The sequence below is a fragment of the Gallinula chloropus genome (genome assembly GCF_964237585.1).
Source record: "Gallinula chloropus genome assembly, chromosome: 1".
Taxonomy (NCBI): domain Eukaryota; kingdom Metazoa; phylum Chordata; class Aves; order Gruiformes; family Rallidae; genus Gallinula; species Gallinula chloropus.
In genome coordinates, this window is record NC_140085.1 from 105,475,160 (window position 1) to 105,496,451 (window position 21,292).

Here is a 21,292-nt window from a genome sequence, read left to right on the forward strand (position 1 = left end):
TGACTTTTAAACAGTTTAAAGGAGGAACACTGTGATTTCAGAGGAATTTAGCAGTTTGAGCTCAGCTCAGACATCAGTGTCTCTCCTTAGAGAATGCCGTTATTTGGCACTGGATGAAAACCTCAGTCTCAGCTCAGCCATAAAGAACAAAGCACCGTTTCACTCTGAGAGTGGGTATCCTCAAGCATCACTGAGGCATGCTAACAGCAGAGGGTGAGGAAACTCCCCCTGCTCACTATACAGCAACTCTATCTGGAGGAAGTCTGGAGCAAGAGGTGTCAATTTAGATTTCTCACAAACACTGAACTCACAGGACACGCTTCAAAATGAGTAGAAGTGTTACTTCATCTGGGTCAACTGTTCTCATTTGCCACCAATTTTTTAATATCATGTTTGAAGGACAGAAAACATGATATAGGGAACATTACTAGGGAAATGCTGCCTTAAGTCATCAGAAACCCTGTGAAAAGAAGTAGCTTATATATTTGCAGTGCAAGAAAGAACAATTTAATTGTTCTACAGTATTCTAAATACAATCAAATTAAAGAATAAGAAACAACTCAGAAACAACAAATGCACTTTGTTATATACCCTCCTTAACACCAGTAAATGCAGCCTGACAAAGTTAACAGAAACAGACACACAAAAATGAAAACTCTCCTTTGAGACAGTTCACTGAAATGTAAGCAATTTTCTTCCACCCCTAGGAAAAAAAAAAAAAAACAAGGCCAAAACAGGCCCTCAGAAAATTGAGGTTTTACTCATAGAGGAAAACAGCAGCAGTTTTGTTATTCAGAGGGCTTGCCATTTGCTCATTTGGACTATCACTGTTTTTGTAAGGCTATAGTTCCGCCATTGTTTTGAGCCAGCCTAAGTGTTGGCTGTGTGCTGTAGGGGCTGTCTGTCATTCTACTTCCCTTCCAGCTGCACATTCCCTTCCAGAGTGCTGGCAAACCTCTGGCCATGTGGTGACACAGACCCAGGAACAGATCCACGTAGCAATTAAACAAGAGAAAGTGAAGAAAACCCTTCCTTTTCAGCCGAGTGAGGCCATGTCAAGGCCATGGTGGAAGTGAATGGGAGTGCACTTAGATTACCTAAAGTACACTCCCAGTCTACACTGCCAGCTCCTGCCCAATTTCTTCCCCAAAAGTACACCAGGAAGTTTTTAATACTCCAGTAATAAAACATTTAATGCTCCAATAATTTTAAAAAGGTTTATAACCATTAGAACAAGCTTGGATGCTATTCATAAAAGGTTAAATTGTAACAGGCACAGAAGTTTACGAGTCAGAGTGGAAATGCAGCTCTTCCTTACTTTGCACTAGGTAGGGTGGTCCAAAATACTAGGCGAAAATGCAAATGTGAAAAACATTCATTTTCTGATTTAGAGATATTTCAACATTGACATATTAATACATACCAAGCAGAAAATATATATAGCCACCTGGGTTTTTTTATTTATTTCTGTAATACCAGCACAAACCCCTTACTGCATTCCTAATGGAAAGGCTTCTGAGCCATTAGCGAGATATGCAAAAATATGCAGAATTATAGCCTGAAGGAGATTAGACTAGAAATTCAAGCGAAGTGACTTAACATACTCATGCACTAATAAGTTAACCTTCTCAATTCAGGGATTTAAACTTTAACTCTGTGGCCTTCAGTTGGATCTGGATTTCAAATCACAGCAGCAGAGATACAATTCTTAAATCTTAATTAGATTGGCAAGCAGTCTGGCCCTAGGGTAAAGGAAAAGCGGGAAAGTGGGATTAAGCTACACACTACTTAATTCAACAAGGAAAAAAGAAGAAAATTACGGGTATTGATGCTCCATCACTGTCATATTCCTGCAGTGTTTTCAGAATAGCAATGTGTAAGTAAGGGTGAAAAATCCATGGAATTTTGATGGTCCAGACCAATGAGATGAAATTCAGCACTGCTATGGTACTAAGTTGTACCGAGCATGTCTCCTTTAAAGTACAATGAACAATCACCGTTCCTCTGCAGTGATTTGACTGAAGAAGCTCCCACTATGAACTATGGGGGATGCGTACATTTGGGTCTCTATGTTATGTGTACAGTATAGTATATAGACGCCCAGGTTTAACCTAAAGGGAAATACACAGGTGTCTACAGAAAGTTCTTTATGTCCATATAAAAAATGTATTTTTCAAAAAATAGCTTTCACTGCTTCCTGTTCACCAATAGGAATTTTGTTCACTCAGAAGCTGTGCCTTAGTTTAGCATGCCTTTCTAGGTCCCCTTTGATGAGCCCTGTTGTAACTTTCCAAGGCATGTGAAGGGCAAGAAGCAGTGAAGAAAGGACTGTCAGAATAATTAAATGCCTTCACTGAAAAGGAACAATTACTAAATTCAGCTATACAAAATAGGTTCAAAATACACATTTTCCTACATAAACTACAAATAAATGTTGTGCTGATCTAACTGCACTTATTCTGAAGTCTTTTAACTTCCCTGTGTACATCTGTGAAAGCATTTACCCAGCAAAACATCTAAAAGTGCTGTAAGATAACATTTTTATGCTGCTCCTGATTTCTGAACTATATATTCCTAAGACGAGGTCTTCTCCCTCCTTTTAATGTAACTGGCTTGCTTCTCCAGTAGACTGAACTTTTCATGAAAGCCAGGATATAATTGAGTTTTCTTTCAAGTCTTTAAAGCTTTTTAAAATTCATGAATTTCCTTATCATTTTGCAGCAAAGCAAAGTATTTTCAAATCCTTCTTTAACTTTAGTGTTTAATATTAACACATTTTAAATGTTACAGAAATAGAGTGGAATAAATTTTCACTTAGAAAGTGTTTGATTGATGATGTATTTTACTGTTAGGAACAAGTTGTTGTCACTGTTAACTGTGTTTGGTTACCTGTCACAGAGCTGTCTAGATTGTCCATACTGGAGCCTGGAGTATGCTCTAGACCTCTTAGCGGCCTACTGATTTCTACAGTTTCTTCTTCAATATCATCCTCATCATCATCATCATCTGGAACATCTGTTTCCAAATCTGAAATAAGGTTTCCAGATACGTATCCTAGGGGTGGAACTGGAGCCTGAGGAGGTTGTGTATTGCTTTGGATATGCCTATACAAAGAAATAGGAAAATGTCATCAGAATGGATGAGACTTTGTACCCCATGGTCAATAGAAGATAAAACTTTTGATAAGCCCTGAAGTAGATTTACAAAAGCTGCTTTTTAGGTCAAACTCAAGAAAAGCCAGTTCAGTTTTTCATTATAGCTTCTAATACCAGAGTAACTGTGCACGTTGCAGTCTCAAATATACTTTCCCTCCTGTAAGATGGGGAAGGTCAAGACTGTCCTTTTTACAGATAAGGAACATTGTGCATAGAAGCTACATACATCACGTAGGAAGCACATGGAAAAGCACAAATCTGAATCCCAACCGACCACATAAAAGTGTCTCATCCAATATTCCACCTTGCAAATCACATGATGAGCCAAAATTCAATTTCACTCCTGCTTAAAGAGACTCAGTGCCCTTAAGCAGAGCTCACGCTATAGAGGAGGAAATGACTAGTAGGACAGAAGAAATTTTCAAGTCCAACGAAACTCTTATCAGTGAGGCCTTTTTATTTTGCTTTATTCCAAGCAGTTTAATTCTTTGAATTGCAGCAGAAGGCATGCACGTGAGAAATTACTGCATGCAGCATTCACAGTTAAAAAAAAAAGAACTATAAAGATAAAAAAAGCACCCACAGGATAGCTAAATGACCAAAGGCAAGTACAGGTCTTGGAGTTTCGTTTGCATGGTGTCTGAGAGGCCATGAAAGGAAAAGAACAATCACCAGCTCTCAATGCAACACTGCAGGTACACAGCGAGCTGTGCCAAGGGACTCAGGCATGGCCAGCCTAGGCATAAGGGCATCTACCATGCTTGAAATGGCTGACTTAGGCATGTGGGTGGCTGTTCATGAGGTGCCGTGACCTGATTCAAATCGGCAGCACTCTGGACAGGGTCCAGGATTCTGCTGGTCTCTTGCTTGGACATCAGTGGAACAGAAAAAATTACAACTGTCACCTGTTTGGTTTCCTAGCTCTAATATATTCTTGATGAAAAGTTTGTCCTGTATTTATTGCCTACACTAGGGAAGCGTAATAATTCTCTTTATTCAAACAGCTTTTCTTTTTTTCATAATGTAAATCTATTGGATCTGAGAATGCCACAGCAAATGTTATGTACTTCTGGAAACTCCCCACCTTGGTGTAGGTTTTAAATTATTGCTTATTCTGAAGCTTATTTGCAGAGCAAATGCTTCCCTTCTGATATACAACCCCCCTCTGATTAGCAGTTCTGGAATAGTTTTTTCTCTGGACCCCAGGTTCTTAGCTATGCAGTGTTCAAAACACTGCGCTAAAGGGCACTGCCATCTTACTAACCCTCAATGAACAGTGTGATTAGCTCCAAATCAAACATAATACTTAAGTATATGCTTAATGTTAAGCATGTGATAGAACAATTGAAGTCAATTTCTCATGTGCTTGTAGTTAAGCATATACTTAAGTGATTTGCTGGATCAAGGCCATAATGATTATGTACTTTTCCAGTAATCTCTAATGTGCTCCTCCTTAAATTTCTAGTTGCCTGGGCTCTATATTTCTCTTCTATTACTCCTACAGTAACCTGTCCTACCGTGTTGTTGTTTTGTTCCCCACCCCCCTCGGTCCCCTACAGACAGGCTGTATTTGTGCAGAGAAAACTAAGAACTCTTCCTTCCCACTTAGGACAATGGAGGATTTTCCACTGACTTTGAACAGTATTTGCGGAACCGCGTGACATGTGTCCAGCCAAACATTATCAAAGCATGAAACAATTCCCGGTCTGGTTACTGCAAAACAAATTTGCATTTGCAACCCTCCACATTTACCTCAATACCAGCTATAAGATCCTAGTATGAAAATACAGTTTCTCTCTTGTATGTTTTTCAGTTGCATGCTCTGTTATTACTGTGACCTTACACATGAGCGACGTACAAGTCTGCATATTCTTAGGCACATTTTGAAGGTTCCCAATCAATTTTCACTTCTGCAAAAAGGGAGCAAGACCTTTCCTGACAGCTGCAAGAGGCTTTGCTACAGAGTCCTACCACATTATCTGCTCCCGGAGTGGCACCCCCGGTTTGTAGGGCATAGGAAGGGTAACAGCTGCAAAATGCAGCAGCGATTGACTGTACAGATCAGGTTATGCATCTGTGAGCTGGCTCAGAAGTCAGCTACCTTCAATAGGCCAGGTCTAGCTGCTGCCTGGGATTTGGGTCTGTCCCACGGGCAGGCCGGGGTCGGTGCCTGGCAGCATGGCACTGCAGAGGAACCAAAGGACCCCGTTGATTGAGTGCAGATTGCAGACAAGCCTTGAGGCTTCAACAGTGTCCAGGGAAAACAGCTGGCTTTGATTTGGCGCCGTCTGCCTACCTGCCTGATCTGTTTATGGTAGCTCAAGCTGAATAACTTTGTGGCTTTATTTACCAGCAAAGAAAGGCTGCTCTTCTGCTGGCAGCACGCCACTCAGTAACTAGCTCTGCTCCTCTCCTCTGAGATTCGTGGGCTTTGTCTGGATAGAAAAGTTGTAAAAGGACAACTGCCGCTTAGGGAACATCCAGAAAGCAACTGACCTTCACCGTATCCCCAGCCTGGTGCAGTTGACAAGTTCTTTTTCTGTCCCTGAAGAGATTGTTTCTGTTTGTTTTGCAGGGGAAATGTTACTGTGGTATTTGCTTGCTCTTCCTTTAAACAGGCACAGAGCACTCTAAAATGCTAGATCCATTTTGTAAATTCTAACAACTTCCTTCCTGCTATTTCTGGGTTTTTCCCTCTGAATCAGAAATTGTCATGGTATGTTGAACTACAATTGGAGATACTGCAAATTCTTCATTCTCATATGACACGGGGTAAAAGCTGCTACATTGCTATATCAGGTGACTAGTGGGTTTTTTTAATCAGGAATTTAGAACTTCAATATTTTTTAAAATCCTAAAAAATTCACCTTTTCTGATAGCCTGAAAAGAGAGTGCTCTGAACTGTATAAAATTTGTCAGTAGGTGAATGTTAACTATTTAGTTTAATATATGTAAAACTCCAGAGGAATATTATTTTTACACGTTGTTAGACAAACCAAGCATTATGGTTTAAAAAGCACCTACTATTTTTCAAAGCCTTCACTCTGTAGATACAGTTTTGCTATTTCTTCTTCCATTTTACCACTTTGGAAACATCACTGAAATGTTGTGGAACACAGTTGGTATTTATCTCATCAAGAAATAAACAATTATTACGCTTTCATTTCCCAGCCCACAGGTGCCCCCTTTAAGCATTTACCATGTCTGCTTTGCTATATCAAACTGGTAAGCCCTAGTTAATTCATCAAGGTGGGCTTGAAGCATTGGCTGCATCTCCTCTCGTGGAGAAGGCGTGAGGGTTGCAGTTGATTGTTGACCAAAGGAGATCGCAGGTGACGAAGCTACTCCTCGGACAGGAGGTGTGGGAACGCGATCATCATCCTCTTCAAGCTCATCCTCCATGCCTTGATGTAGGTAGGTCTGAACTGGCAAAGGTGGACACCAACCATCACTGTCATATCTAAAACAAATAACAAGTAAACTTAGTATATACCAAATCTCGGCAGAGGGTATACAGGATTTCCACTACAGTTTGAACCCTCGCATGCAGTGAGAGCTTTAACATTTATTGAAAATAAAGTCATAATCGCTTAAGTTCTCCTTGCTGAGTCTGTTTATTTTTTCCCACAACAGCTAAGCAACTTCAACAAGCTGTGCAACACAAAAAATTACTGACCCATTATCTCATTTGTTAACGGTGATTAGATAATGTTACCCCACAATCAACAACAAAAATGAACTAACTTCCTGGATCATTAACCTAAAAGAACGCCTTGAAGATTGACCCAGACATGAAAATAGCAGCGTTCTTAAGAGTGAGCTTTACACAGCTGCACTTACGCACTTCCTTACTCCCATTCTGCTCTTTATTTGCTATTATCTTACTATTTGCTTTTACTTTGTGGCTTAAAAAGCTACATTTTCCCCATAAACTCTGGTCTTCCCACTCTGCATATATGTATCTACTATGATCTGTAATACATTCATTTTGCAGAAGCACTGACCCTAAGCATATGCTGTGTCACAGCGCCAGCTGATAAGATATATTAGCATGCATGTTGGCAGCTCTGCCAGCACCCCACCTCCTAACCAACCTTTACCCGGACTTAGGTAGACAGTGTTACATCTCTGGACACTTTAAACACACCTGCCTAAAGTAAATTAAAAGAGTAACAGCTATCTAAATCCTTGAATAGCAAATTCTTCTGTCTTCACATATACGGGACGTTCTGGCAGGCTTTTGTGGTTCAGTTTTTACTCTTACATCAAAGGTGTAAGAGGTGATGATACATCTGCTCAGGGTTAGAAACAGTTTTATGTTCTGTTACCATTTCTTCTGTAAACTTTGCCAACAATCCAATACTTTTCTGTCTGTATCTTCATCACAGGGCATCATGCAATACAGTGCTGTATCACAGTATCATTGCAGGATCCTGACCTCAGAGACACCAGCAACACCAAGACACGCAGGCCCTAGTGACTGTGGTCATTCCTCCGTGCATTATCTCCCCTGAGTAACTCCCTCATTTGAACACAACTTCAGTTGTGCACAGCTCTGCTGATGATCACATCACTCAAATCTCAACACTGCCTACTCTTCCCACCTTCAAAACTTCCAGTCAGTTTGCAGTCTCTTGAGCATCTGCAGACATTTCTTAACTCCCAGTGCATTCCAAAATAACCTCAGGTTAGACAGCTTGTTTCAAAAGGCAACCAGACAACCAAAAGCTCTCACAGCTCCTTCACTGTCAAACCATCTCACACTATAAAGGCCATTCCCCAAGCATCATCTAAGTCACTTTATCTTCTTCCCACCTTGAAGGAGTGCTGACAAGGTACACCCCTCATGTCAGCAATGCAGGCAGGCAAAGCATTGTATTCTACAATTAATTTCTCAAACCAGTTTAAAAATACTCCTTTAAGGCTCTTGATTTGGAAGGAAGGAATCAATAATTTCCAAGAGAATAATGAATCACTGCCAATTTTCTCAAATTTGAAGCTGGGTTACAAAAAGGCTGGGAACACTGACACAGAGAGTTTCAAAACCTGAGTTATGAACAGAACATTTACTTGTAGCAAAATCCAAAGATTTCAAAAATTATCTAAACTACTTCTTACTTATTCAGAGGCCTGCGTTTAGAAGTACAGATTCTGGACAGCAAAACCAACCTGACTTCGTCTTTCAAAAGTCTGTGGAATACTTCTAATTCGGGCAGGTATAATTTTTTAATCTATATCTGTATAATTTTTTAATCTATATGTAGATATAACCATAGATTCACAAACATACATTCATGTACAGAGGTGCAAAGAAAAGCTGCATCTTAACACTCGGAATTTAGGAGCTTTTGAGTGCATGATCATTACCATTTTCATAACACAGAGATTTAAGACATTTTATATGATACATATTCAATTCCTTAGGAGACAATTAAGACATGCTTAGCTTTAATTTGTCTTTCCTTGCAACATTCACTCATGACATTGCCACCCAAGGGTGAAGGGACCATCCTAACTCATGCTGCTAAAAATGTACAGTGTGACAGCTCTGTCACTTGCTTTTACTCTCTCAACCTCATGCTTTGGTATAATGGCTTCTTCTTTAAAAGGGACAGGGCAGAAAGATACTCCTTAGTGACTTTTCAGTAATGCATAAATGAGCTTTGGATGTGCTCGCCTTTTGACCCTACTTGCTTCAAATCCCCAAATGTTCAGTTTGATAGTAAAAAGATTCCTTAGTAAAAAGAATTCTCAGTAAAAAGATTCTGCACAAGTACTGTATCTTTACCTAGATTTTGTTTGAAATGGAAAGGAGCCTAAGCCTGAAGTTCAGAACATTGAGATTCAATATTTCAGGTACAAGAACCTTTGTCTTCAGAAGGCAAGATGTCTGAAAAGCCACTAGTTCTAACCTGCCTTGTACCTAACACACACCCACCCCCCAGAATTCTTTGCAAGAAAATTCTAGCAATCCTAAGAGACTACATAGTAACTACAGCTCATATAAATGATAGTCATCAAAACTTTTAGAACCAGCATAGGGAATATTGACCCCATCCATGTTCTTTGTTTTTCTGAGAAAACACAACTTGGTAAAAATGCATGCAACCTTTTCCATGTATTTTCTTTTAAGATCCAAACACCTTGACTTCACTGGGGACCTCTGATTGTAATTTAATGATAATTAAAACCCTAAATAAGTTCTGGTTAACAAACATGACTGTCTATGCTTCTAATAAGTTTTAATCTATTCTCAGCACTTTTATTCTATAGAATAAAAGGCTACTAAAACGTTTGGTTCATTACATTGATAGATTTTTTTCCACCAAAATACAAAATAGAGGTAATACATTATGGGCACGTTCTATAACAATTCTGTTTCATTCCATGCATTGTTGCAACTATAAAGGTTCCCTCTCTAGGCCTTGCCAGAAAGGATTTTTTCATGTAAAAGATACTACCTTCTTTACTTCTACTAAAACCAGAAAATTACTACCACATATTTTGATATTCAGTAGCTAATATTCTATTTTAAGGTGGAATCAATAGTAAGAAATAAAATTAACCAATGATAACAATAAGAAGACTGCTTTTATTGAGGTTAGCTCAATATCTTGCATAATATTGGTGAAAAAATATAAGATGATATATACGAATATTAAGCAGTAAGCATTTCTTTACTGTTGAGTTCATTAGATAAAACCAAGCAAAAATATATTTTCTGAAAAGAGTGAGAAAACGAACATAGAATCATAGGATAACAGACTGATTTGGGTTGGAAGGGACTTTAAAGACCATCTACTGGGCAGGGACACCCTCCACTAGCCCATGTTGCCCAAAACCCCATCCAACCTGGCCTTGAAGAGAGGGGGCAGCCACAACTTCTCTGGGCAGCCTGTGCCAGGGCCTCACCGCCCTCACAGGGAAGAATTTTTTTCTGACCACATGATCTAAATTTCTTTCAGTTTAAACCAATTACCCCTTGTCCTATCTTTACTCCCCTGATAATCAGCCCCTCTCCAGCTTTCTTTCAGGTCCCTTTAAATACTGGAATCATAGAATCAGAGAACATTAGCAGCTGGAAGAGACCTTGAAAGATTATCTAGTCCAAACCCCCTGCCAGGGCAGGATCACCTAGACTAAATCACACAGGAAACACATCCAGGTGGGGTTTGAATGTCTCCAGAGAAGGAGACTCCACAACCTCTCTGGGCAGCCTGTTCCACTGCTCCGTCACCCTCACAGTGAAAATGTTCTTCCTTATATTCGCATGGAACTTCCCGTGCTCCAGCTTGCACCTGTTACCTTTTGTCCTATTGCTGGACATCGCTGAGAAGAGCCTGGCCCCATCCTCCTGACTCTCACCCTTTACATATTTATAAAAATTGATAAGATCACCCCTCCATCTCCTCCAAGCAAAAGAGGTCCAGTTCCCTCAACCCTTCCTCATACGGAAGGTTTTCCACTCCCTTAATCATCTTGGTGGCCCTGTGCTGGACTCTTTCAAGGAGTTCTATGTCCTTCTTGTACTGAGGAGCCCTGGAAGGCTGCTAGAAAGTTTCCCCCAAGCTTTCTCTTCACCAAAATGAACAAGCCCAACTCTTTCAGCCTCGTCCACAGGAGAGGTGCTCCAGCCCTCTGGCCATCTTTGTGTCCCTCCTCTGGACTTGCTCCAAGAAGTCCATGTCCTTCTTCTACTGGGGACACCAGAACTGGACACAGTACTCCAGGTGGGGTCTCACAAGCGCAGAGAAGAGAATTATATCCCTTGACCTGCTGGTCATGCTGGTTTTAATGCAGCCCAGGATATGGTTGGCTTTTTCTGGGTTGTAAGTGTGCATCACTGGCTTAAGTTGAGCTTTTCATGAACCAAGACTCCCAAGTCCTTCTCCTCAGGGCTGCTCTCAAACATACCTGATTGTGAGCTACTACATTAAAAAAAAAAAAAACCAAAACACTTCAAAGACTGAAATATATACAAGAGAAAATTAAGGAGGACAGCAAGGAACAAGCACAGAGTTTGTAGAAGACCACAAAAAGGGTAAAGTTTCACAGGAAAGAGCTTGCTAGGGAAGCAACTATGGAAGCAGACTTTCTGCCAGGTTTAAATAGGAATATAAGATATCCTAAAAACTACCACATTATATAAAATAGTTATTTGGGTTACCATGTTCACCTTTCTTTATGTTTGTTGCAGTTTATGGAAAAATGCTGGTGAAAGCAAAACTCAGTTCTTCAAGGGAGAAGATGGTAGAGAGAATGAATAGTTGTTTGGTTTTTTTCATCCTTCCTACAATTAAGTTAGTTTGTTTCTTTCTTTTACTTGCTGCTATTGTGGACTTTCTTTTACAATTTATAAGCTGATAGTCTACTAGTTTAAATTTCTAGTAAGAAAGGCGTCAAAATTGTTTCACTTATTTGGGATACTCATGCAAAAGGAGCTCACACTTGAATCAAGTAATTGGAAGACATGCAGAGAAAAACAAATCTTTGTTTAGAAGTCAGCTTCCTCATTTCATTGCTCTAAATATTCACCTTCCATATCACATTGTGAGAACTTTATTCAAGTCTTCAATATTTTTTCTGACTGGAAGTGCATTTTTCAATTGTAATTCACATTATACCTGCATGTAATCAATTTGAAAATTAAAACGCATTGAACTTGTCATACATAGTATGCAGCAAAGCAAATGAAGAAAAAGAACATTTAAAAAAATTTCTTGCTTTTTTTTCTGTATTAAATATTAAATTACTCTGGCTCACAACTGATCTTGTAAGGCTAATCTTTAAAACTTTTTGTGTGCTTGGTAAAATTAACAATGTCTTGTTACAACCACTATTAGTAAGATATTAAAAAAAAAAAAACCCAAAAAACAATAATTCAGAAGACAATCAGTGGGAAAACTAAGTCTGAATTATTTGGAACTTGTAAGGCTGGTGAATATTTTATCCTTAAATAACCAGTGTTGTCTTGGTGACCAGCATCATTCCTTCCAGCTCAGTAACAGATACTTTAGCAAGTGAGGAGTCACACCCTGTGTCACAAGGGATTTCTCTAAAAGGTGTTTCCATTTACCTTTTAGGCTATTTCATTGTCCTGAAAGAAAATACTTTTTTTCTTTCTATATCATAATTATTTTAGTGAAATAACTGCTTGTGTGTTTTATGGATATAAACTGATAAAGGCAAATATTACATGGTTAAACCATCTTAAATTTATTTTAGCTTTTTATAACAGAATACAGAATATAAGTATTATATGCTTTTTTTGCATTGAATTTTAAACACCATTTCCAGTCAGTAAGGTTACTCATTGTCCTTGGCATTTGCTTTGAGATTCTAGCTCCAACATAGCCTGAATGGACTTCCATCTTAAAACACTGTCACTGACTTACACGGTTCATTATTATACATGTTAAGGGTTGAAGGACTTGGTATGAACCCAAATATTAGTATTTATTTTTTCTAATTTTCATTATAAAAGTAATAAGTCATGCTTAAAAAAAGACATAACACTTGAAATAATTTTATTCAGTAAAGCTATTACAATGATTTTTAAAACATATATTTCATCCTTAGTTAATACTGAAGAATCCATGTATTTTAACAGGCAGAAATTCATCCCTAACAGAGCAGTAGTTCTCAAAGGCTCCAGCAGAGCTGACCACAGTAAACTATGTTTCTGTATATACTTATCTTCCTCCAGAATTTGATAAATTGGTATTTCATATAGTTTCACGTTTTACAAAGCATTACACAATTGCTTTTTGTGCAGGAAATGTCTCTTTCAACCCAGTTAGTGCTTTTTGTGTGATTTTGTGTCCTTGAGAACAAGTTTAAGCTATCCAAAAATAAGTGTAAGGTTCCAGAAATTCAAGAGTTGCTTAAGTAATTTTAAAAAGACAAATAAATACCATGCCTTCCTCAACTGTGAATTTTTTTCTAAAAGCCAATGAGAAGATTATTATCCACTGGTTGATCCTCTAAAATTAATCCAATTTGGTGTGAGGTTTTCAGTTTTTGTTCTCTTGGCTCCAATATTTTTAAACATCAAAGCAGTGAAAAAAATACAAGGAGCCAGATTATGTCATCCTCACTCACTCTGAGTCCCATCATTTGCAGGCAGTCCCAACCAAATTAAATTAATCTACCTATGAAGTAAGATACTTCTCAGCATGAGTAAACAGAGAAGCCCCACATGATGATGAATCAAGGTCACTTTTATCTCCATCTGCAGTCAATATCAAGAGAAGCTATTCAAACATTCCTCCTCTGTAGCCTTGAATAACTCTATAGGATAAAGTTTTTTGTTTAAAGAAAACAGAGTAATATTATCACTTAGCTTTTTTTTCTTTTTTTTTTTTTTTAAAAAAAAAACAACAACAAAAAAAAGCTGTGTCTCTGCAAACCACAGATTTTTCTTCAAGAGAAAAAGAAAAAAATTACCCTGCTTCTTGCTGATCCACCCCATAGTGTTCCAGCTCTGTGCCTGGAAGTGGCTGCACAGGAGGGGGTGGGAGAGGAACACTGGCCCAGTTTGAACCATTATTTTTCTGCGGCTTGGCAGTATTTTTGTTTTTCTTCTTTTTCCCTCCTTTGCCACCTGCAAATCCCAAAAGAAAAAATGTTAGAGATATAATGTGGGGAAAAAAGATCGCTATTTACATTTCTTTGAAAGAATTCTGATTCCAGATGGCATGCCCCAAAAAAGAAGATGTATTTATATCGCAGCAGAATCAGCATCAACGTGCTAATGCTGTTACAAGGTTATAAATAATAATAGAAGAGAATGGAAAAATATTCGGAATAATTGCTGAAAAATCACTTCTTTTTAAAACTCCATATATTCGCACCACAGGATTGCACAACCAAGGAAAGACATGTCTTGCTCAATCAGAAATATATTTACTGATTTATTCATGTCTGCTTATGACTTCTTGAATTCACTGTTAGATAAAAATATAATAGACCATAGCAAATTATTTCAAACGTCAGAATCCAATGTGTTTATGACACTGTTTTGCATAATCTCTTCCTGTGGAAAACATGAAGGTTAAGGATACAGTCTAAAAAAATCATCATTAGACTCAATACCTTTCAAACAGAATGACAAGTGTGAGTTGTCAAAGCAAAAAGAAACTGATAGGAATCTACTAAGTTATATATTTTTAAAACATCAGGAAGTCTTCTGCAATGTCTTGTGCCACTATAGAGAAAAGGGTCTATTTCTGTTGTACAGCTCTAATGGAGGGTACTAGTTGAAATGAAGTAAGAAATGCACTTTGCTTAAGGCCCACTTTTTTATTGTCCTTGTACCCACTACTCCAGTTTGAGGCACTTCCATTGGTGAGAAGGTGATCTTACAGGAAAAACTCTCTTTCCACTTGTTTAGCATCTTTTATTTTGCTATGACTCCTTTTTCTTGCCAGGAATTTATAAAGAGGAAGAATTCAAATCCTTTGACTTCTTGGAGACACATTTATTTCTTGCCATTTTGTTGTGTCTTTTGTTGTTGGGTGGAAGAATGGTTTGTCATACACTTTTTCAGTGGGGTACCCAGACCACAGTCACTCATCCCTTGCCTGCTGCAGAAAGCACAGTCTCATCCATTTTATCCACTGACATCTCTCACTGCTTTATAAGGATCAGCAAAATAAAAACCCAAACAAAAACATGTTATAAGTTCTCATCATTAACAAATCAAAAAAATCACATCTGACATCTGGCACAGTGTGCAGTAGCAGTCAGCACCCTTTTTGCCATGGCTGTAGCTTCAGGCATAGAGACATCCAGAAGGATGTGCAATTCTGGTAATAGAGACAAGCATGTGTCACAGGACTTTTCATCTGAGAGACAGTGGCTTTCTCCTGTTATCTCCAAATGTCAGTGGGACCAAAATAGGAACAAATAGAGAGGAAAGGAACAAGGTGATTCTGTGATTCACAAGTAGCCAAGACTTCTCTTTTCACCTCCTGTTGTGACTGTTACATACAGGCAACAAGTCCAGCAAGGTTTCTAATCAGTCTGGCTGGCAGCATGTTGCAAACAAGACTTTGCTTTCCACTACTCAATTCCAAGCCAGAGGTCTTCCTTCTTTGTCTTGGAGAATTTATAGTAAGTCCAGCCAAGAACCTGTCATTCACTGTGTGTGAACTGAGCTGATACTCCATCTATTAGGATGCAAGACTGGTTCTTCCCTCCTTTTGTAGCCTGGCACAGAGAGAAGCTTTCTTGAAAAGGAAAAGAAAATTTTGATCAACAGAAGAGAAACCCCAGTGACAGTGGCAATGGAGTAACAAATACATGAACTTTCTGGAGGAAAATTGAAGCTCTTGAAGAACAGGCACAGCAGAAAGCAGAGTTAGAAATAGGGTCACAGAACATTACAAAGGAAGGATAAATTCTAATTTGTGGGAGATGGGGCAATTTTTGAGAAGTCAGAAGGAGTAGGAGCCAAAAGGATTTTAAGGCAGGAGGGAATGCTTTGGAAGGAAAACACATGCATGAGAGTGAGTGAGCATCTGTGTGTCTTGCGGGGGGGGATTTAAAATAGGAATATTCAGAGAAAAGAAATGCGTGGAACTTCAGCGTAGAGACTGAGGTGGAGAGGAAGGCTTGGGAAGTGTAGCATCTTGGTAATCTTAGAAGACTGGTAAAATGGAGGTTGGATGTGTAGGGTGTTAGTAGGAAGCCACTTGGATTTAGGGGCATTTGGAGAGAAAGGTGAATGATGACAGAGCTATTGGAAAGAGTGAAGCAGAAACGTGAGGAACTGTTTAGATAAAGAAATAAATGAAAAAAACTCTAAGGCATCACTGATAGGGAAAGCAACCTACACCATACAGTTGGGCAGGAGATTTCTGTTCTGTCCCCATGGGCACAGTTACTTCACTCTCAGAGTAGTGGAACAGACACTTAATACATAATGCCTGATGTGTGCTTGAAAACTGTTGCACCGAAGCTTTGTTTCCCCATAGCAACGAAGCATGATGTTTCAAAGTCTCCCCGCACTGGAATTCTATTATATTGTTTAAATCTCTAGATGAATCAGGTCCTGGAAAAGGAATTTGCTAGTCCAGCTGATGAACATAGCACTGACATAAACTGGGAGCCGCGCAAAGTACAGCCACAAAATTTCCCTGCCTCACAAAGCAGTTGAGTGTTTAGCTATTTTCTGTTCCACAGTGGGATAGGATTTCTCATGATATTCATTTGAGAGAGACAGAAACTTAGCCAGAATAACAAGTAGTATTTAAAGTACTAACCAACGAAGTGAGAGAACAAGTCCCTGTTCACCCTGATGGGGACTATGGAATGAAAGCTGGTCTCTGACTCCAGTGATGCTCTACTTCTCTGACTATTTGAAGATCTCCCTTAATCTCTCATTATTACAGACATAATTAGCCTGTATTCAAGATATAATTACTGGGCAAAGAAGAGAAAAATACTGATTCTGCAGTCCAACAGTGTGACACTCATCTGAGCACTGGGTCATCCAGGTATGAGCTGCTTTGATCACAGCAGGAGTGCCTTGGCCATAGGAAGATTGGCTAACCCAAAGTTTGTATGTGTCGTGAGAAAACTTATGCCAAGCTGAGAAACACTACACAAAATATCTTCCACTTGAAATATTTGTCCAAAGTCCAGCTTTTGATAACTGGCATTTCCCAATGAAACTTTGCATTTTCTGAGAAAAATCTTAGGCAGCTGTAGCTGTCAACACATTTCAAGTGTGATACTGCCCTCTGATAACTGGCACATATGTACCTCGGCGTATCAATTTCTGCATTTTCATACAGCCAGAGGAGCAAGCCTATTTCCTAAGCTACTTGCCAATACATCTCACATACAAGGAACAAGAACCTTGCTTGAAGTATCATATGAACTTAGCTCTCAGATACTCCTCTGTCAATACCATAAGCCTGTTTTTTCCATCTTACTCAGATCAGCTAATAAATACTCCCCAGGAAAACATAAGACTTGCAAACACATTTGGCTATTTGAGTTATGGGCCAATGATTATAGGCTTCTAATATTAACATTCAATTCGAAGAGTAATTTAAATTGACATAAAAAAACATTTCTAGGGTTGATCTGTTACTGTTATGATTGCTCCAACTTACAGTGGAAATTCAAAAAGCTACGGATATGGTATAAATTTGAAATTTAAGTCCTCTAGGCTCTCTCATACTTTGGTTAAGTGAAATAGCAGGCTTTCATTTTAATTGTTGGCTTTTCTGGTTCTGTCTTGGAAAAAAATGACATAGTTCTACATGACATAAGCAACAAGTAAGCATAATTTAAATAATCAAGGAAAAGGTGTGTTTAAATATAATACACAACCACATGTACTATAAACATTTTCATCTAATGAAAATGCGTCATATTTCCAATATAACATGCAGCACACACATAAAATTTACATTCTGTTTGTATGCAGACTTGGCACATTTTTGAAACCCCAGTCATCTTTGCAGGGCCCTACATTTATTTCTGAACTGCTTCACTGGAAGACAGCCTTTCGCAACAGCTCGTGGGAGTGGGGAATCTGTTAACAACTCAAAAAAATATTAATTGCCTCATGAAGTTCAGTGTTGGGAGACCTATAAAGTGAGGATTGACGCCTAAATATATTTGCTCTGTGAACTGTGCTGTCAGGGAAAGGATGTGACAAGGCAAGGCTTGCAATTGTGCTGACAAGTGCTGGTTGGGAGTATCCTCGAGTTGTAGAATCCTAGAACCACAGAATGGTTTGGGCTGGAAGGAACCTCAAAGGCCATCTAGTTCAAACCCCCCTGCCATGGGCAGGGACACGCTCCACTGGACCAGATGGTGTCTAGTGGACACCATGTCTAGGCATTGTGTCCAAATATGTTTTACACAAGGCACTTTTTTCATTAGAGGCTAACGTGATGCTGTTCACTAGCTTTCCAGTGAGCAGGCAGTCATCCTCATATCTACCTGCAAAGTGCCCTGGGAGGTTCTCTGCCTCCCCAGCAAGCTGCTCACCAACACCCCTCCGTCCCTCACCCACCCACAGCAGTGGAACCAACCTGAGAGGCTGCCACTCCTTTCGGAGCTGTTGTGGGAGCTGGTGGTGCTGAAATCCTGTGACTGGTTGTGTGGCAATCTATTAGCCAATCCCTCAGCCACGCGGTAGTCAGGGATGTAAAGCAAGGCTAAGGGTTAAAGGGCAAAGGTCACAGTGGCATCGTGTGATTAGTTGACAGCACAAGCACATGCAACACATGCAGTTAGCAAGTCAACAGCGGATGTCGTGGGGTGGCGAGTCTTATTTTTTTTAAATGTATACCTATCCTAGCCTGATGGAAGGCAGATGGCTTGGTGATTAGTACAGGACAAAGAGGACTAAAAGCGCAGAACAACATATTTTGTGATTGTGTGAGGTTCACCACGCATGCAAGGTATGTAAGCATTAGTTAGGGTAAGCATCAACAGTCTCGCATACTAAAAAGATTTTTCTAATTCATGCATTTATGATAAAGTATAAAGCTGAGGGCTCTGGAAAATAAGAGCCATAATTACCGTTGTTGCCTTTGCCTTGATCTGGGAGAGAGTAACCGAATCCCATCAGGTCATTTTTTTGCTGAATTGAGCTTTTCCACTGAGGATCAGGTAAGTCGACAGCCAACTCATGGATGCTGTTGGAATGCAGTATCTGGGTGGTGGCATATGGCGTGGCTTGTGTTATTTGGCTGGAACTGTTGTAACTAGTTTTTGTGGTGAAGTCAATGCTGCTGTAAATGGCTCCATCAGAAAGCATAGTGGCGGTTTTATCTCCTTGCCCTGGCACTGGTGGCAGCACATCTGTGGTGAACATAGGGGAATGAAACAAGTCATTGATGCACAGGAAGTCTGAAAGTATCAAGGTTTAAGATGAAAAATAAATGTGTCATTTTGCACGTTTGCATTTCAGCTGAGACAGGTCCATGAGCCAACGGAGGGAAGATGATGTACAACCATCGCCAAACTATCAGCATCTGTGACAGGCCTACCACTTGTCCTTCACGTTTCACTGCCTAAAACCATTTTTTTTTTTCCTCCATACCTTCAACTGTGAAAGTGAAGTTTGGAATATTTCTCTACTGAAGTACTGTTCACTCTATGTCAGAACCAATGAAAATGTCTGGGATTCAGGGAAATGATGAAAGGAGAGAACCTAAAAATCACAGAAAAAAATTTCCAAGCAAATGTGCAGCCAAACTCTTATGTGGATGCCAAAGCTCTCAAAGTAATTTTTTAAGGGCATCACCTTGAGTTCCTTGAAGTTTTATATGTCAGCTTATCTAATCCTCTTTTTGACATTAGCTAGTACACTTCTCTCTTTCAACAAAAGAAAAACCTGAGAAAACCAAGTTGTTCCTGATATGTGAAAGAAAATCTGTTATTCTGAAGGGATTTAAGTGATCAATCCATTAAAATGGCAAAGCAGTTTTGGTAATAGGGAACAACTTGTTCAAATACTCTGTACATTTACCTGAAAAACAGTACAGCATATTTAGCTAAATATCTGTCAACTTTTCTACATCTTTTGAATCCTATCACACACTGCAATTTGTACCTTTAATCAGTTAGATTGGCAATCTCTCTTCTTACTAAACATTGTAGTGACCTTTGCTGGTGGAATACTAGATTTAGAAGCTGTGAGTACTGAAGTGTGAAGAATCTAATGATGACTGGCATGATGTCCCAAGGAGAACCACAGCTCAGCAGATAACCCTCTTCCTATTCTTTCAAAGGTCAATATATCAAATGGTACTATTTTTACAATTTGTTTAGACTCTGAAGTTGAATCCATCTTGGAATTTACTTGTTAGAAAAATGCATCATTTGTATGCCATTTGCTTTACATAGCTGGATGGCTGAAACGAATTCCAACTGCTAGACCTTATCACATAGTTGTTAATGTGTAACCCTACAGTGAGGCTGTTTAGAACCCATTTTAGGTATTGCATTTTTATATTCCTTAAGCCCAAAGAGAAAATATTCTTCTTGAGCTTAGACAAGGGTTTAGGCTAGGTTCCAGAGTCAGACATGGGTTTTGTGTGACTTCAAGGAATACAGTTGTTCTCTCCCTCCCTCAAGACATTTCCAGCAATGATATATCATGGCCTCCTCCCACTGTTTTGTTTTGGTTTGTTTTCCCCTTGGATGATCATTTAGACTACAGAACTATTTTCTATTTCATTCATGTGTGCAACAGGGAACATTTTAATATGGACCTTAATAACATCTGAGTCTCAGGGCAACAATATACTCTTAACAATAAATATAGCAATAACAAGTGCTCAGTAGAGTCTGCAGAAAATAAAGATCAAATTTAGGTCTATCGGTATGATCTATTTTTGCAGACAGCAACACCAACAGGGATATAGGCAAAAACAAGTACTTAAAATGCCTTAATTGTATTAACTTATATCTGCAGATAAATTGTAAGTGAAAAAAAATATTTTCAACTAATGAAAAATACAGGTCATATTTAAAATCTGGTTATCTGTCTGTACATATCCAACGTGTGTTGTAGGGTCAGTACCCATGTGCAAAACCAGCAGGAGATGAATTGAAGTTTAGTAAATAAATTCTGTTATTGATATATAAAATTAAGTCCATCTATCTTTTAGAACACATTTCTGGCAAGTGAAGTGGTATCATCTCTACATGGTCATTTTGAAATGGAGAATGATGAACACACTTGAAAGGGAAGTTGCATGGCTTCCCATGAGCCAAGAATTTCTAGCTGTTCTTACTAATAAACTGAGGTTGTCCAGACATTCTGGTAATTTTCAGTACAACCACAGATTACTTATTTGACCTCAATTAGGTGTATATGCTAAGCACCCAAAGAGCTACTCCAGTGCCATTTTACAAAGTGCCATAATCACATAGTAAAAATCAAGGGTGATTTTCCCACCAAGCTGTCATAGCATAAAACCAACACTATACATTTTAGACCAAAGATGAACACACAATTCTTGCTGGATGCTTTTCCAAAATTAAGCTTGGTTTGTAATTCTTGAGATAAATGAAATACTGCTGAAGTCCTTCCTGAGATAGGATCTTTATTTCTGCCTCAGGAGATGCAGTACCATTTTGTGGCCTTACGTGACTCTACACCT

The 21,292-nt window shown here is 39.0% G+C and overlaps 1 protein-coding gene across 1 annotated transcript in view; it reads right to left on the minus strand.

The window, feature by feature from the left end:
- Positions 1 to 21,292, minus strand: part of ROBO2 (roundabout guidance receptor 2) — a gene marked incomplete at its 5' end in the record, with an annotated part of 461,552 nt that overhangs the window by 24,973 nt on the left and 415,287 nt on the right. Inside the window, 4 exons of the mRNA XM_084279241.1 lie at positions 2,890 to 3,104; positions 6,355 to 6,615; positions 13,602 to 13,758; positions 18,702 to 18,983. Of these exons, the coding sequence (XP_084135367.1) occupies positions 2,890 to 3,104; positions 6,355 to 6,615; positions 13,602 to 13,758; positions 18,702 to 18,983 (915 nt within the window). The remainder of the gene's footprint in view (positions 1 to 2,889; positions 3,105 to 6,354; positions 6,616 to 13,601; positions 13,759 to 18,701; positions 18,984 to 21,292) is intronic.